This window comes from Trichosurus vulpecula, chromosome 3 (assembly GCF_011100635.1).
Source record: "Trichosurus vulpecula isolate mTriVul1 chromosome 3, mTriVul1.pri, whole genome shotgun sequence".
Classification (NCBI taxonomy): Eukaryota; Metazoa; Chordata; class Mammalia; order Diprotodontia; family Phalangeridae; genus Trichosurus; species Trichosurus vulpecula.
The window spans coordinates 276,346,078-276,363,482 of record NC_050575.1 but is presented as its reverse complement, the minus strand read 5'-3'; the positions used below and the strand labels follow the sequence as shown (position 1 = coordinate 276,363,482).

General features: G+C 37.8%; 1 protein-coding gene across 1 annotated transcript in view; it reads left to right on the top strand.

The window, feature by feature from the left end:
- The window catches only part of DZANK1 (double zinc ribbon and ankyrin repeat domains 1), a 132,609-nt gene that overhangs the window by 97,206 nt on the left and 17,998 nt on the right, over positions 1-17,405 (top strand). Inside the window, exons 15-18 of the mRNA XM_036751307.1 lie at positions 9,349-9,445; positions 9,846-9,937; positions 13,433-13,513; positions 15,395-15,522. Of these exons, the coding sequence (XP_036607202.1) occupies positions 9,349-9,445; positions 9,846-9,937; positions 13,433-13,513; positions 15,395-15,522 (398 nt within the window). The remainder of the gene's footprint in view (positions 1-9,348; positions 9,446-9,845; positions 9,938-13,432; positions 13,514-15,394; positions 15,523-17,405) is intronic.

Sequence of the window (17,405 nt, the reverse complement as noted above, 5' to 3'; positions counted from 1 at the left end):
GCTATGCCGATCAATACAACAATCCAAGACAATTCCAAGGGACTCATGATGAAAAATGCTATCCACCTCCAGAGAGAGAACTGATGAACTCTGAGTACAAATTGAAGTATAATTTTCTTTATTTTATTTTTGCTTTTTTTTTTTCAATGTGGCTAATATGGAAATATGTTTTGCATGGTTTCACATGTATAATTGATATATTATTTGCCTTCTCAGTAGGTGGGGATGTGTGGGAGGGAAGGAGAGAATCTGGAGCTCAAAATTTAAAAAGAATGTTAAAAAATGTTTTTTTAAAAAGAAAGGGGCAACAAATTCAATGATATAGAGTTGCTAGCATAAAATATAGTAATTCTGTTGAACATTATTTTTCTAATAGAAATACTGAAATAAAAATACATTTCTATTCCCTTTTCACAAATAAAGAAATATTTTTTTAAAAAAAGAGTGAAGTAGACCAATAGAACAAACTAGACAAGGAAAAATCAGAAACAATGGAAATAAATAACTATATTTGAAGAACTGGAAAATACAAATCTAATAGGAAAGAACTCCCTACTTAATTTTTAATTTTTTTTGTTTTTCCAATAGTATTTCATTTTTTCTCCCAATTACATTTCAGGACAGAGACTATGTAATTTTAACATTAAAGATCATACTACAGAAAAAAATTAGGAGAAAAGCAGATCATATCCCATTCCCAGCTGTGAGTGAGACATGTATTCTTTTTTTATTTTTAGTTTTCAGCATTTTCACAAGAGTTTGAATTACAACTTTTCTCCCCATTTCTACCCTCCCCCCCACTCCAAGATGGCATATATGCTGATTGCCCCATTCCCCAGTCAGCCCTCCCTTCTGTCACCCCACTCTCCCCATCCCCTTTTCCCTTACTTTCTTATAGGGCAAGATAGATTTCTATGCCCCACTGCCTGTATATCTTATTTCCTAGTTGCATACAAAAACTTTTTTTTTGAACATCTTCTTTTAAAACTTTGAGTTCCAAATTCTCTCCCCTCTTCCCTCCCCACCCACCCTCCCTAAGAAGGCAAGCAATTCAACATAGGCCACATGTGTATCATTATGTAAAACCCTTCCACAGTACTCATGTTGTGAAAGACTAACTATATTTTGCTCCTTCCTATCCTATCCCCTTTGTTCAATTTTCTCCCTTGACCCTGCCCCTTTTCGAAAGTGTTTGCTTTTGATTACCTCCTCCCCCTATCTGCCCTCCCTTCTATCATCCCCCCTTTTTTATCTCCTTCCTCCTTCTTTCCTGTGGGGTAAGATACCCAATTGAGTGTGTATATTATTCCCTCCTCAGGTCAAATCTGATGAGAGCAAGATTCACTCATTCCCCCTCACTGCCCCGTCTTCCCTTCCTACAGAACTGCTTTTTCTTGCCATTTTTATGTGAGATAATTTACCCCATTCTATCTCTCCCTTTCTCCCTCACTCAACATATTCCTCTCTCATCCCTTAATTTGATTTTATTTTTTTGGATATCATCCCTTCATATTCAACTCACCCTGTGCCCTCTGTCTATATATATATATATACATATGTATATATGTATATATGTATATATGTATATATGTATGTATGTATGTATATTCCCTTCAGCTACCGTAATACTGAGGTCTCCTGAATTATACACATCATCTTTCCATGTAGAAATGTAAACAAAACAGTTCAACTTTAGTAAGTCTCTTATGATTTCTCTTTCTTGTTTACCTTTTCATGCTTCTCTTGATTTTTGTTTTTGAAAGTCAACTTTTCTATTCAGCTGTGGTCTTTTCACTGAGAAAGCTTGAAAGTCCTCCATTTTATTGAAAATCCATATTTTGCCTTGGGGCATGATACTCAGTTTTGCTGGGTAGGTGATTCTTGGTTTTAATCCTAGTTCCATTCACCTCCGGAATATCATATTCTAAGCCCTTCGATCCCTTAATGTAGAAGCTGCTAGATCTTGGATTATTGTGATTGTATTCCCACAATAATCAAATTGTTTCTTTCTGGCTGCTTGCAGTATTTTCTCCTTGATCTGGGAGCTCTGGAATTTGGCAACAATGTTCCTAGGAGTTTTCTTTTTGGGATCTTTTTCGAGGTGATCTGTGGATTCTTTCAATTCCTATTTTACCCTCTGGCTCTAGAATATCGGGGAAGTTCTTGTTGATAATTTCTTGAAAGATGATATCTAGGCTCTTTTTTTGATCATGGCTTTCAAGCAGTCCAATAATTTTAAAATTTATCTCTCCTGGATCTATTTTCCAGGTCAGTGGTTTTTCCAATGAGATATTTCACATTGTCTTCCATTTGTTCATTCCTTTGGTTCTGTTTTATAATATCTTGATTTCTCATAAAGTCACTAGCTTCCACTTGCTCCTAATTTAATCTAATTTTTAAGGTAGTATTTTCTTCAGTAGTCTTTTGGACCTACTTTTCCATTTGGCTAATTCTGCCTTTCAAGGCATTCTTCTCCTCATTGGCTTTTTGGAGCTCTTTTGCCATTTGAGTTTGTCTATTTTTTAAGGTGTTATTTTCTTCAGTATTTTTTTGGGTCTCCTTTAGCAAGTCATTGACTTGTTTTTCATGGTTTTCTTGCATCACTCTCATTTCTCTTCCCAATTTTTCCTCCACTTCTCTTACTTGCTTTTCCAAATCCTTTTTGAGCTCTTCCATGGCCTGAGACTAGTTCATGTTTTTCTTGGAGGCTTTTGATGTAGGCTCTTTGACTTTGTTGACTTCTTCTGGCTGTATGTTTTGGTCTTTGTCATCAAAGAAAGATTTCGAAGTCTGAGTCTGAATCTGAGTCCGTTTTTGTTGCCTGGACGTGTTCCCAGCCAACTACTTTACCCTTGAGTTTTTTGTCAGGTTATGACTGCTTGTGGAGTATAGAGTACTTTGTCCCAAGCTTGAGGGGCTGCACTGTTATTTTCAGATCTTTTTCTACATAGCAAGCTCTGCCATACTAGCACTCCTCCTCCCCCAGGAACCACCAACCCGGACCTCCACTCAGATCTGAGCAGGCTCTGCACTCCTGCTGGGATCTGCCACTTAATTCCTCCCACCAGGTGGGCCTGGGGCCAGAAGCAACTGCAGCTGTACTTCTGTAGCTGCACCACCTCCACTGCTCCCAGGGCAGTGGCCGAACAGTGAACTCCTTGCACTCAGTCCCTGCAGTTTTTTCCCACTAACCTTCTCTGTTGTGTTTGGTATTTGTGGGCTGAGAAGTCTAGTAATTGCCACAGCTCACTGATTCAGGGCACTAGAGCCTGTTCCACAAGGCTCCCAGTCTGGTTGGTCTGAGCGCAGCCCATGCTGGGCTCTGCTCTGCTCCACTCCCAGCTCTGTGGGATAAACCTTACCCAGCAACTATCCAGGCTGTCCTGGGCTGGAGCCCTGCTTCCCTCTGCTATTTCATGGGTTCTGCAGTTCTGGAATTTGTTCAGAGCCATTTTTATAGGTGTTTGGAGGGTCCTGGGGTTGAACTTTAGGCCAGTCCCCTGCTTTCCAGTCTCCATCTTGGCTCTGCACCCCACCCCCCCACCCCCACCGCAGAGAAGTATTCTTAACCAAATAAGGAATAGAGGCAATTGCAAAAGACAAAATAGATGCCTTTTATTACCTACAACTGAAAACCTTCTGCACAAACAAAATTAAGGCACCTAGGATAAGATGGGGAGCAATAAAACAGGGATAAAAAATCATTGTATCAAAATTCTCTGATAAGAGTTTGGTATTTGAGATATATAAACAATTTGTAGATATATAGAAGACTAAAAGCTATTCTGCAGTCGATAAGTGGTCAAAGGACACGAACAAACATTGAGAAGAAGAAAGCCCTACATATCAAAATATTTATAACAACACTTTTTGTGAAAGCAAAGAATTGGAAAATAAAGTAAATGCTTATCATTTGAGGAATGAGAATGGTTAAACAAATTGTCGTACATGAATATAATGGAATATTACTGTGATATAAAGAAATGACGAATATGAAAATGGAAATGGAATAGAAATACATGGAAAGATCTACATGAACTGATGCAGAGGGCAGTAAACAGAGATAAGAAAACAATATGCACAGAAACTACCACAAACAAAAAGAATAATCACAAATGAATATTTAAAAATTTAAATAAATAAGCATGGCTTGAAAGAAGAGATATGAAAAAAATAGCCCCACTGCATCTCTTTTTAGAGGTGAGAGGTCCACAAGCATTGTACATTGCACATAGTTTTAGATTTTATTGTTATATTGATCAGTTGTGTGAACTTTTTTCTCTTTTTCTTTTTGCCTTTAAAATATTACCTCTTATATGGGATGTTCCTTTGGGAAGCGATAAGGAGGGATACTGGGAGAAATTACAGTTATGTTTAAAAAAAAGACATCAATAAAAACACAAAGCAGAAAGAAAAGAAAGGAAAAGAAATAGCTACTTGATTTCAACATAGCAGTTAGGTGGGATAGAGCTCCAGCCTTGGAATCAGGAGGACCTGAGTTCAAATTTGGCCTCAGACACCTAATAACTATGTGACTGTGAGCAAGTTACTTAACCCTGTTTGCCTCAGTTTCCTCATCTGTAAAATGAGCTGGAGAAGGAAATGACAAACCCCTTTGGGGTCTTTGCCAAGAAAATCCCAAAAATAGGATCACAGAGAGTCAGACGTGACTGAAAACAACTCAACAACACTAGACTTGTGATTTCATTGATATAGGGAACTTCCAGGTGAGGAAGCTACCTCTGCCAATGATAATCCACACCTCTCCAGTTTATAGTCTGAGAAAGTTGTCTTTTAAAATAAAACAGCTAAATTTTTATTATTTTTTAATTCTTCAATGAATATGTGAGTGGTAGCATGATATATTGGCTGATGTAGAGAGCTGACCTCACAGTCAGGAAGGTGTTCAAAACCTGTCTCTAACAAATATCAGCTACATTGCATCATTTAACCTTTCAGTGACCCAGACGACTCTCTAAGAATAAGTTACAGTCTTATGACTGAGCTTTATTGGTAAAGGGAGTTTTTCACAGAGTGCTTTCTGTATTGATGAAATAACAAGTGTGGTTTTGACAGAGGGGGATGAGGGAAGAGGAGGAGGAGGAGGAAGGAGGAGAAGGAGGAGGAAAAAAAGAAGAAATTAATTCATATTCCAAAACTCTTTTTGTGGTAAAAACTCAACTTTTTAAATGAGCAGCCATGTTTGAGCTCACATTTATATTACACTTGGAGGTTCATAAATACTTTGCATACATGAACTTATTTGAGCCTCACAGGCCTGGAAAGGGTAGAAGTTTTTGTCACCAGTTTACAGATGAGAAAACTGAGAATGGGAGAAATGAAGTCATTTACCCAGGTTCATTTACCCAGCTAGTAAATGTATGACCTGGGATTTTTTTTTATTCCATTTCATTTTTATTTTCATTTATTTCATTTCAATTCTCTCACTGCCTCCACTCCATTCCCCATCCATCTGAGCTGGGTTTTGAATCCAGAGTTTCCTGACTTCAAATCCACTCCTATCCATTAAGCTCTGCTAGATAATCAGTTGGGGAAAATGAGGATCTGGGAGGTTAAGAGTGTAAGGGCCGGGGATTATACCTCCACCCCAATGAACATAATCACAGAAGTCCCAGATGCTGCAGCTGACTCATTGTGCTGGGTATTAAGGAATTTTCCTTCAACTTCAACACAATTTATGAATAAATGCCTAATCAATTTTATAGAATTTTGGGATATTAGTTTCTGGATGAAATCAGATAGCACATTAGAAGTATCTTATGATTCATTGATATAAAGCCACACTCCTTGGGATGGAGATATAGAGATGTATACATAGATATATATAGAGAGATGTATGTACACACACATATATACATACATACATATATATATGCACATGTGTGTGTGTATGCAAACCATTTCAAGTCAATGGAAGACTCCAGGTTTGGGGGGGTAAGGGTTTCAGTTCCAAAGATAGAGCAAAGCCCCTAACAGGGAACTGCTTTTATAAGTAGGATAGTTTCTTTCTCTTTTTGATGCCTCCACTCTCAGCCTTATAGAAAATGCCAGGTATGAACTCAAGAAAGTACATCCAGGCAACAAAACAACAAGAATTGTGAGTTATTCCTTTGCCTTACCTCAGTCCTACCAATATTTCTCACTACCATTGTACTCTTTAAGTTTGAGTCCACTAGTTCCATGAATCTGTGTATATTTGTGAGAGTATGCCCCAGAATTTGGGGGCATAAACTATTTTTACTCAACTTCCTTAGTAAATGCCTTTTCAAAATGTCTACTGATCTACTGGATAATTGTTAGTGGGAAACATAGTGAAGGGAGCTAATGAGTAATAATAGTACAATATGACAAAGAGATGATGGATTTAAGATGCCAAATGAGAAATATTTTTGGACATGATCAAAGTGGGAATTATTTCATTCAGTTATCAAACAAATAACACTTATTAAGGGCCTATGTGCCAGACACTTGGAGATTCAAAAAGAGGTAAAAGACTGCTTTCAAGGAACTTACAATCTAAAGGAGGAAACAACATGCAAACAAATATATACAAATAAGGATAAATAGTAAATAATTAACAGAAGGAAAAGCAGTAGAATTAAGAGGCATTGGAAAGGCTTCCTGTAAAAGATAGGATTTTAGTTGGCACTTAGAGGAAGCCAGGGAAATCAGTAGGCAGAGCTGAGGAGGGAGAACATTCCAGGCATGGAGCACAGCTGGTGAAAATGCCCACAGACAAGATAGATGAATTGTCTTGTTTCTGGAGTAGCCAGGAGCCAGGGTCACTGGATCAAAGAGTACATGTCAGGGAAGGATGTATGAGGAGATTGGAAAAGGTATCGGGGCTAGGCTGCTAAAAGCTTTGAATGCTAAACAGAGCATTTTGTATTTGATCCTGAAGGCATAGGGAGCCACTAGAATTTATAGAGGGTGTTGTGATCAGACCTGCATTAAACTATGGAATCTGAATGCAGATTGAAGCATATTATTCTCACTTTTTTTGTTTTTTGTTCTTTCTTTCTCATGGTTTTCCCCTTTTGTTCTGATTCTTCTTTCACAACATGACTAATGTGGAAATATGTTTAACATGATTGTACATGTATAACCTATATCAGATAGCTTGCTGTCTTGGGGAGGGGCGAGGGGAAGGAGAAAAATTTGGAACTCAAAATCTTATAAAAATGAATGTTGAAAACTATCTTTACATGTAATTGGAAAAAAATACTATCCAGTGGGGCTGAAAATAAATAAAAAGAAAATCACTTTGCTGTCTGAATGGAGGATGGATTGGAGTTGGAAGAGACTTGTGGCAGGCAGACCTACCAGCAGGCTATTATAATAGTCCAGGAATGAGATGATAAGGGCCTACTCCAGGGTGGTGGCAGTGTCCAGAGAGTGGCTGTAGCAGAGAGAAGGGAACATATACAAAGGTGAAATCAACAGGCCTTAGCAAAAGATTGGATATGGGGGTGTGAGGTAGTTTCTGAGACAGGGATGACTCCTAGGTTGTAAACCTGAGGGACTTGGAGGATGGTGCTACCTTCTACAGTAACAGGAAAAATTGGGGTGGGGATGGGGGCCGAACAGGGTTTAGCGAGAAAGATGAGTTCAGTTTTGGATGTGTTACATTTAAGATGTCTACCAGACATTCCGTTCAAGATGTCTGAAAGGCAGTTGGAGATGCAAGATAGGAGGTGAGCAGAGAGGTTGGGGGAAGATAGGTAGATTTGAAAATAATCAACATGGAGACTATGAAGATTTGTAATAAGAACTTTGTTTTTCTTTTTTCCCAATGGAGGAGGGAGTGAGAGAATAAATACTGATTAATTTGAAAAATAAATTTTTTTAAAGAAGTCAACCCTGTGACAACCACAACCTGCTATAGTGAGTGATAATTCAGGAACTGGCCCCCAATGTTACTAAGGACTTATGCATATTCACAAAGTCATTGATTAGATTTTTAAAAATATACAGCATTGTTTTCTATATTTATTCCAGAGACTGCTTGGTGTGATACAAAGTGTGCTAGATTTGAAGCCAGAGTGCCCAAGTACCATTGCTCACTGCCTATATGATCCTGGGCAAAGTCATTTAGTCACCAAGTCTGTTTCCTTATCTGTAAAACAAGCGTTTTGGATTAGATGGCCCCAGAAATCCTTGCAGCTCTAAATCTATAATCCTGTCTCAAATTTCCATATGTTTAGGTTCCTTTTAGTTCTGATTTGAGATTTGGGATTTGGACCTATGATTTCATTAGGGAAGGGAATGCCCAATTAGGCAACACGTTGTACAAATGCAGATAAACAACTATTCTGCCTTTTATACCCTTCTACCTGATTGTGACACAGAGTTTCCTGGGGCTACTGAGAGGTTGTGTGAATTGCCTGGTGTCACACAGACAGTCCATATCATCTCCTTAATTTCTTTATTGACTTTAAATGTTTTATTTTCCTTTAAATTGAATCAGAAGATAACTTATCTAGTTTTTTTTAATATTTTAAACATGAACTTTTAACATAGCTATTTGAATTATTTCTTATGTGTTTCTGTCATTAAGATAATAAACCTTAAATTCACTTCTAGAAGTGATATACAATCTAGCTTTCAAAGGTTATCTCTCCTTTCTCCACAACACTGTCTCTACCTGCACTTTGTGGCTGTATGTTTATAGAGAGAAACCATTTGTGAAAAGATGTTTATACTGTGCCATTTTCATTGTATATAATCTAATTTAGTCATTGATTTTACTTTATGTCTTTCACCCTGATCTTTATTAACATTCTACTCCACCTAACTCTTAAAAATCTTTTTATAAGTTTTCTTATCTCCACCGATATTGGTAATGGTGTTTGTAGCTACAGAGATTTGTTGGCAGATTATCAGTTCTTTTATATCCTGAAGTATTCTTCATCTGCTTTTAAACATATCACATCTACTTGATGTTCTAACTGTCAATACTAGGGCTTGATCCTTTCTTGCAACCATTATTCTTATCTTGGCTAAATTAATATACAATACCTTTTTAAAAATTTGAGGTCTTTCAGTTAGTTATCTGCTCTGAATTCTCTAATTTTTCTTTTTCCTTTGGTATTCTAATAGTTCTTAATATTAACTGAATCTAAATATATATTTTACATATGTATTATATAAAAGCTCATTGTTTTGAAGATTAACTTGCTAAGTTTTATTTTTCAATGTTTCTTTTTGTTTCAGACATTGCCTTTCTTAAAAAAATTTTGAATTATCTAGGAAGAATCACTGTGTACTCATTAAGCAAAAAAAATTCAGGGTTATCTTTTAAAATGCATTATTTATGTCCTTTGCCAGAATATTTCCACCAACAAACTAGTAAATTATGACAAGCATTTTCCAAGCACAACAATAGAAGGTCGAAATGGACATTATGGTAGCCAATTGTGCGCAGGTGAGTTTTCCCTTAATGTTTCCAACAAGTTAAGAGTATCTCATAAAACTTGATAATAGCAACCTATAGTAGAAGAGAACCTGAAAATAATGTACTTTACCACCCATTACAATAACTCATATATTGACACCCTTCCACTTAGTTGATATTTCCTTAGAATTAAGTATATACCAGCTGAAATGCCCTGGAAACAGGATGATGAGGTTCTATGGCTTGGTTAAGAGAAAGCTTCATGAGGAAATGGTAAGGACCCTTCTTACAGGATTAATGGAACACAAATTCTACCATCTAATTTTCTTTATTCCCTACCACCCCCTTCAACATAGATTGTCTCATCTGCCAGTATACTGCAAGGAGAGAGTATTTCTTTGAATCTTAACTTTTTTATGTCCTTTTTTAGTAAATGAAAACAACCAAAGCACCTCAGACTCTACAAGGGACATAATGAATAAAAGGAAGATACCATTTCTAGGAAAGGAAGACCTTATTTCAGTATGTACAACCCTTATTCTTTGTGATTGCCTTCTCTACTACAGGGGATAGCCCTGCTATTCACAACAATTCAATGGAAGGGTAGAAAAGGAGTACCTTCAATAAACAGAATCACAAAATTTCAGGAAGTAGAAGAGACCTTAAAGGTCAACTAGTCCAACCTTTTTAGTTTACAGATAAGGAAACAAGTCAAACGAGGTTAAATGATGATCTAAGTCACTAATTGGACCTAGTACCCATGTCTCTTCAATTTTTCATCCAATTTAGTTTTTTTTTCCATTGTACCTTTCTGCCTGTTAATTAATCTCTCAAATTCTTAGAAACTGTTTTAAAGACCTCTCAAAAAGAGAACTAATCACAGAAATCTTTTGGAGGGCCCACATGACATTTAGAAATATCTCAAAGTACTTTCTTCGTAGCCACCTTGTATGGTAAGTAAATGAAAATCTTATTATTCCCATTCTATAAATTAGGAAATGGAGATTTGGTGAAACACAGTTACTCACCCAACATGATGCAACTACTAAGTGGCAGAGAAAAAAATTTGCTCTTTGTGGTACCATTGTTGGATGGCCCCTTCTGGGTAGTTTCTGCCAAGCCTCAGAGTTAAGAGTTGTTCTAGTGTATGAGCCTTTGAACTGAACATCCACCAAGATCTTAATCCCTCTCCTCTGTGAGTGCTTGCAGCCTCACCAGCAGCCCCCTCTCGTTTCAGGTCTGTCTTAGAAGCCTAGGGACATACATCCAGAAGGAACATTTCAAACAACTAGTCAACCAACAAACATTGAGTAAGCTCCTGCTAGATGTCACATATTGCCAGGCACTGGGGACACAAAGACAAACATGAAATAGTTCCTTCCCTCAAGGAAGACAACGTATTTGTGTATAATTATGTTCAAAATAAATACAGAAAATGGGGGAGGGGTTACAGTCTGTCAATAAATATTTATTAAGCACCTACCAAGTGCTAGGCACTGTGCTAAGCACTGGGGATTCAGAGAAAGGCAAAAGATCATCCCTGCCCTCGAAGAGCTCACAGTCTAATAGCAACTGCAAGAAACAGGAAAAGCTTCACACAGAAGGCCACCTTTGAGCTGAATTTTGAAGAAAATAAGGATTCTTAGGGGGAAAAGTGAGGAGGGAATCCATTTCGGGCTCTGTTTGGGGGGACAGCCAGTGCAAAGGTATGGAGGGTGCTAAGTGCAAGGAACAGCAAGAAGGCCAGACTGGACCAGGAGTAGGGGACTGGCAGCCTCAAGGCCACATGTGTCCCTCTAGGCCCTCAAGTGCATGCCTTTGACTGAATCCAAACTTTCCAGAACATTCTTGGCCACGCTTGAGAGCCTAGAGGGCCGCAAGTGGCGTCAAAGCTTCAGGTTCCCCGCCCTTGGTCTGAATCATAGACTGTATAAAGGGAAGTAATGTAATAAGAGTAACAATCGTGATGATGTAATCGCTGGTTTTTATATAGCATTTTTAGGTTTGTAAGTGCTTTGTACATAGCATCTCCTTTGATCCCCACTACAGCCCTGTGAGGTGGGCACTACTATTCATCATCCTTATTTTATAGATGAGGAAGCTGATACTGAGAGAGGTCAAATGACTGCCCAGGGTCACTGAGCCAGGAAGTGTCTGAGACAGGATTTGACAAGTCTGGCACTCTCTCCACTTTGGCCTTCTGCTGCTTCAATGCATAATAAAGTAATTTGGGGGATGGGTTGTATCAATCAATAAATATTAAGAGCCTACTATGTGCCAGGTGCTGTGCTAAGCACTGGGGAGACAAAAAGGCAAAAGACAGTTCCTGATTTCAAGGAGCTCACAGTCTAATGGGGAAGGCAAATGGAGTTTATATTTGATCCTAGAGAAAATAGAGAGCCATTGGTTGTGCTCATAGAGTTGCATCAACATTTAAAAAGACTGGACATACAGGTTGTAAAGGGCTTTAGAAGCCAAACAAGGCTTATCCTAGAGGCAGTAGGGTGTTTATTGAATATGAAAGTGACGTAGTTAGATCTGCTCATTAGGAAAATCACTTTGACAGCTATACGGTATATGGATTGTACTGGGGAGAGACTTGAGGCAGGGACTATTACAGGTAACCAGGTGAAAGGGGATTGTTACAGTGGAATAAAGAAACCAAGTTTTATCCAGGCAAATGATTTATTTAGCAATGCATTCAGTGGCAGAAACAAATCCAGTACAAGGCTCTCAGTAGCCAAGGACATTGACCATTGATTTCTACACAATTAATATACAATGTGGAGGGAGTGAAAAACAGGAAAAAACCAGGATATAGGGATTAACACACCTGATTTGTTTTTGGTGGAGAGAATCAGGAGACACTGAGGTGAGAGGAAGAGAGGTAGTCATGATATTCTTTAAGTTGAGTGACCATTGGGAGGCTGGATAATCTTGTGACTTCTCCAAAATCAGGTGATTTACAAACTTAGCTTCACAGAGTAGTGAGCAGAGGCAAAATGGAGTCACTAATGCTATATTTTTTAATGTAACTGTCAAGGTGCTTCTTTACTATGATTATAGTCTCTTTTTTCCTTCTCTGTGCTTAACCTCTTTTTCTTTTGAGTCTTTTCTATCTACCGATGCTGTTAGAGATCGTCCCTACTCCCTTTTCTCCTTTAAAGACCCTAAGTAGGTTTCTTTCTGCCTTTGAGACATAAAAGTTCTATTTTCCAGTTGTGAAATGCAAACCCAAACTTTGTGTCTACAAAGATAGCGTCTGATCTTAGGGAATGACCCCTAACAAAGAGATTGTTCTAGTTAGCCTTTTATCACCTGTACCCAGAGTTTCCTCTGGGAAACCTCAGCATATAACTCATGTTAGCATCTCCTCCTATACAAGCACTCATAGTAACAATGAAAACACAGTACAAGATAACCTTTATTTTACCGCAAAGAAAATGCTGAAAACACAAAGAACCTAAAGGAGCCCAAAAATAATTCAGGCACAGATTTTATAATTAACCATTTTATATTAACCACTTCCATTTGTTTGCCAACAGCCATATCACTGGCTTATCATGAAGAAGCTAGTGAGGCAGTGGATAGAATGCTGGGCCTGAGTCAGAAAGACCTGAGTGCTGTGCGACCCTAGGCAAGTCACTGAACTTCTGACTGCCTCAGTTTCCTCAACTGTAAAATGAGGATGATAATAGCACCTACGTTGTAGAGTTGTGAGAACAAATAAGGCAATATTTATAAAATGCTTACCTGTACCTGGCACATAGTAAATGCTTAATGAATACTTATTTCCTTCCTTGTTTCCTTTACACCACCAAGTTCTCACCTCCTCTATCAATTATTTGTGGTCCCATGTTAATTTGCCAAAGTTGGTGATTAAAGCAAACCAATTTCAGTGCCACTCTAGTCTTTAACGTGTCAGGAGGTTTGTTCCCAAGATTAGGCCTGAGATAGAGATTGGAAAGGTATAACTCAGAAGAGAATGTTTATAAACCATGTTCTGTGTTTCTGTAGGCTGAAAGTAGACACCTTTTGAAGGAAATAAGTCTAAAAGGAGATGGAAGAATCTTTGTGCTTGAACAAATGCTTGATGAGGTAAGTGTAATAATAGCAACAAAGGCTCTCTTCAAAACGGTTAAATATACTGCCTCCTGTCTATTTGTTTCTGACAACATTTTTCAATGTTGTTTTAAACCCATGTTAAATAAAAAAGCTGTTTTAATATGGATCTAACCACTAGATTAAAAACTTTAAGCTAAATGCTACCTACTTCAAGTTTTAATAGTATAGAGGCAATATGCACAATTTTAGGAAATTTAACATATGTCCTTAAAAATAGATTTACTGTGACAGTAAGGCAATAATAACAATGTAGAAGATTATTGTCAAAATGCCTATGTAGTTCTGTATCACAAAGTATATGAGACTCTCCACATAGAAGGTAGAAGAAATAAACCATTTATTCAGACACCAGAGAACCATATCCCATAACCAAACAATCTGCTCCCACAACCAGTCAGTCCACTTCATCATAACAGCAAGGAACCCAAAACACAACATCACAACCTAGAGCCTTACCATCCCAAAACCTCTCTTACCCCCTGCTGGGGTCTTACCCAAAACAAACTCACAGTACAGCTAAGTCAGCCTGTTCAGCTCTAACCATCATGAGGGTGGCCATTAGCAGCCATAAGCAGTCATAACTGCTCTCTCCCTCCCCCCCATTAGCATTTCCTGTGACATAACTTCCTTTTCCTGTCAGGAAGCTCCTCCCACCACACATGACCTAGGCTTCCTGCAGGTCACATGCCTATTAATGGATGAAAAAGATCTTCAAATCTAAATTGCTACTACATTTACTGGGGGCAGCAACGTGGTGCAGTAGATGAGGCACCAGTCCTGGATCAGGAAGACTTGAGTTCAAATCTGACCTCAGAAACTTACTAGCTTTATGACCTTGGGCAAGTCACTTAACCCCAATTGCCAGAAAGAAAGAAAAAAGAAGAGGGAGGGAGGGAAGGAGGAAGAAAGAAGGAAAGGAAGAAAGAAAGAGAAAGAAAGAAAAGAAAAATAGACTTACCGATGGCTATTTTTTAATACCACATTCATTTGTCTATATACTCTCCCTCCCACCCACCCCTCCCCCAGAAATTCCTCTTGTAACAAAGAAAGACAACAGAACTAACCAATAAAACAAACTTGTCTGGAAGCATTCAACATATTATGCACCAATAGTCTCCTGCCTCTATTCTAAGAAAAAGGAGAGTATATTTCATTATCTCTCTCTGAGACCAAGATTGCTCATTGAAATTAATAAACAGCTGCTTTTTGGTATTGTTTTTTATTACATTACTGTAATTATTATGTATATTTGTCTCTTGGTTTTGTTTTCTTTGTTTTATGTCTCTGAATTTCTTGTATTTGTCTTTTCATAAGGCATAATAATGTTCTGTTGTTTCATAAACCAGAATTTGTTCATCTATTCCTTTATCAATGGCTACCCTCTTTGTTTAATTGTTGGGTTTTTTCCCTGACACAAAAGTTCTGTTATGAATGTTTTGTTATATATGGAACCCTTCTGGTTTTTATCTCTTTGGAACATATACCTAGTAGTAGGATTTCTGGCTGAAAGGATATGAACGATTTCCAAGTTCGCACTTTTCTAAGCACTTCAACGCCTGCCCTGAGGGTTCTTTGGAAAGAAAGTTTGTAATCCTAGCTCATTAAGAGCCAGGAAATCCTCTTTCCCATACATAACTCACAGAACTGCAAATTGAGTTGCTTTCTCTATTGTACAGAATCCGTATTTGTTCCTTCACACATCCATGTCTCCTGTGGGTCTGATCTTAACTCTTAAAGTCCCTCTCCTTTAGTCCATGAAGAGTTATGTTTTACCGATCTCTGCAATCATTTCACCGTACTATTAGTTGGACTACAGAGTTTTTATTAAAATATCTCCTTTTATGTCCATTGCAGGGAGCTGATCCCAATTGTACCAATAATGAAGACAGACCTTCTTTAACTGTGGCAGTTTTAAATAAGCACCATGAAGCAATACCAGTTCTTCTGCAAAAAGGTGCAGACATTGACCACCAGTCAGGACCGTAAGTAACCCCAATTGAATACATTAGCTAGTCTTCTCATTTTCTGTAGCAACCATCTAAAAATACTCTAGGACTTTCCTTTAGCATAATGAAAAGAAAGTGCAATCTCTATTCAATTTAAATGATTTAAAGATGGTTAAAGTCACTTGATCATTGAAAGTGTTTCTGCCTGGACCTGTGATCTCATAGGTATAAGGAACTTCCCTCTAGTGTGGTGGTGGTTGTTGTTGTTTGTCCTTTGTTCTCGTAGAGAACAATGACATCAGGGAGGTAGTGCTATGACACGCAAGTGAATTGGATTTTAAATGAGGGAGAGCTGTGCAAAGTTACCAGCTTTACTTTCTCAAATGGAGCCATCTGGGTCCAGTGGCCAGATATAGATCAAGACAACTGGAGATGGACCAGGATGCAGTAGGAGACCTTGGCCTATGGTAACTTCTTCATCTTGGAGCACTAAGAGGTTAAGGGCCTGGCCACATAGTCAGTCACAAAGTGATTATTTGTCAGATGCAATATTTGAACCTAATTCTTCCTTACCACGATGCAAATCCTTGCTCCACTAAACCAAGCTACCTCTCTGTATTGAAAAGGTTATTTTCTTTAACCTTCCAAAACTGTGTAAAGAAAAAAAAGGACTATTGATTTACCTATTTTCAGTGGGTTTTCCATAGAACTCATTAAATGAACATTAAAACAATGAAACTGTCCTTAGTTTAAATTTTAACTTATTAGTTTATACTATTTTATGACCCTCAAATACAGCTAACATCTGAAGGATAGAGTATTCTTAAAATTTTATTAAGATTTTTTTTGGTCTAGACTTGTGATTTCACTAGTATAGGGTGAGGAAACTCCCTCTATTAATTCAGATCAGCACTTGCTTTGTAATTTATAGCTTAAGAGAGTTGCTTGGTCTTTAAGAAGTTAAGTGATTTGTCTAGGATCATCAAGATTTTAATTGTTCATATTGCATCTCATAAAGGAGGCGGCATTGTCTACCCTAAAATATCAATGAATAGACCACAAAAAGAAATCAGGAATTCTGGATCCTGTTCTCAATGGTATTGCTGATGAACTAGATAATTTTGAGGGTAGCACTTACTCATCTTAAATTCTCCATCTGCTAAATGGGAGGAATACCTGCTAAGAATAGGCTACCTAATCTCCTACCTCTCTCAGCTTGCTCCTTCTATTGCACCCTTACCAAATTTTTTGATAATATAGAGTGGAAAACTCCATTTTTTAATACTATTTCTTATACTTTAATGGAGCCATGATTTCATTGGTTTGGATACTCCTTCTGCTGGTACAGATTGAAATGTATCCATACTCTTATCCTGTATAACTCTTGTCCCTATCTTCCCATAAAGCCTTCACCCGACAAGCTAAAAGCCTCCTTTTAGCTTTCAAAAATTATCTCCTATGCACTATTGCAAAACTCAGGCTTTCCATCTGTTCTTGCTATATTACTGGCCCCTGTTATACATGCTTATACCACTTCTCACATGCATATCTTTTTAGGAGATAGGCTGCAAGAGGACATCCTTTTTTTTTTTTGAGGACATCCTTGTTAACACTGACAAATAACCTTTGAACATCTGTCTCCCTGTTTGATGTCTCTTTTGATGTTGATACCTAGCAGATCAGTAAACAAAGTTATCTCCATGGTCACCTATTTTAGGGAATCTTGTTTGATTGTATATGTCTCTATAAGAGGGATTGGTGGAGAGCCTTTAAGGCTACATTTTGTGCTACTTCACCAAATGTTTGTTTGTAATCAACAAACAGTAGATAGAGTGAGATTTTATCTTCACTACACTATTCAGTCATTTGGATAACTATGATGATGTGATCTACTACAGGAAAACAGCTGTAAAAGTCTA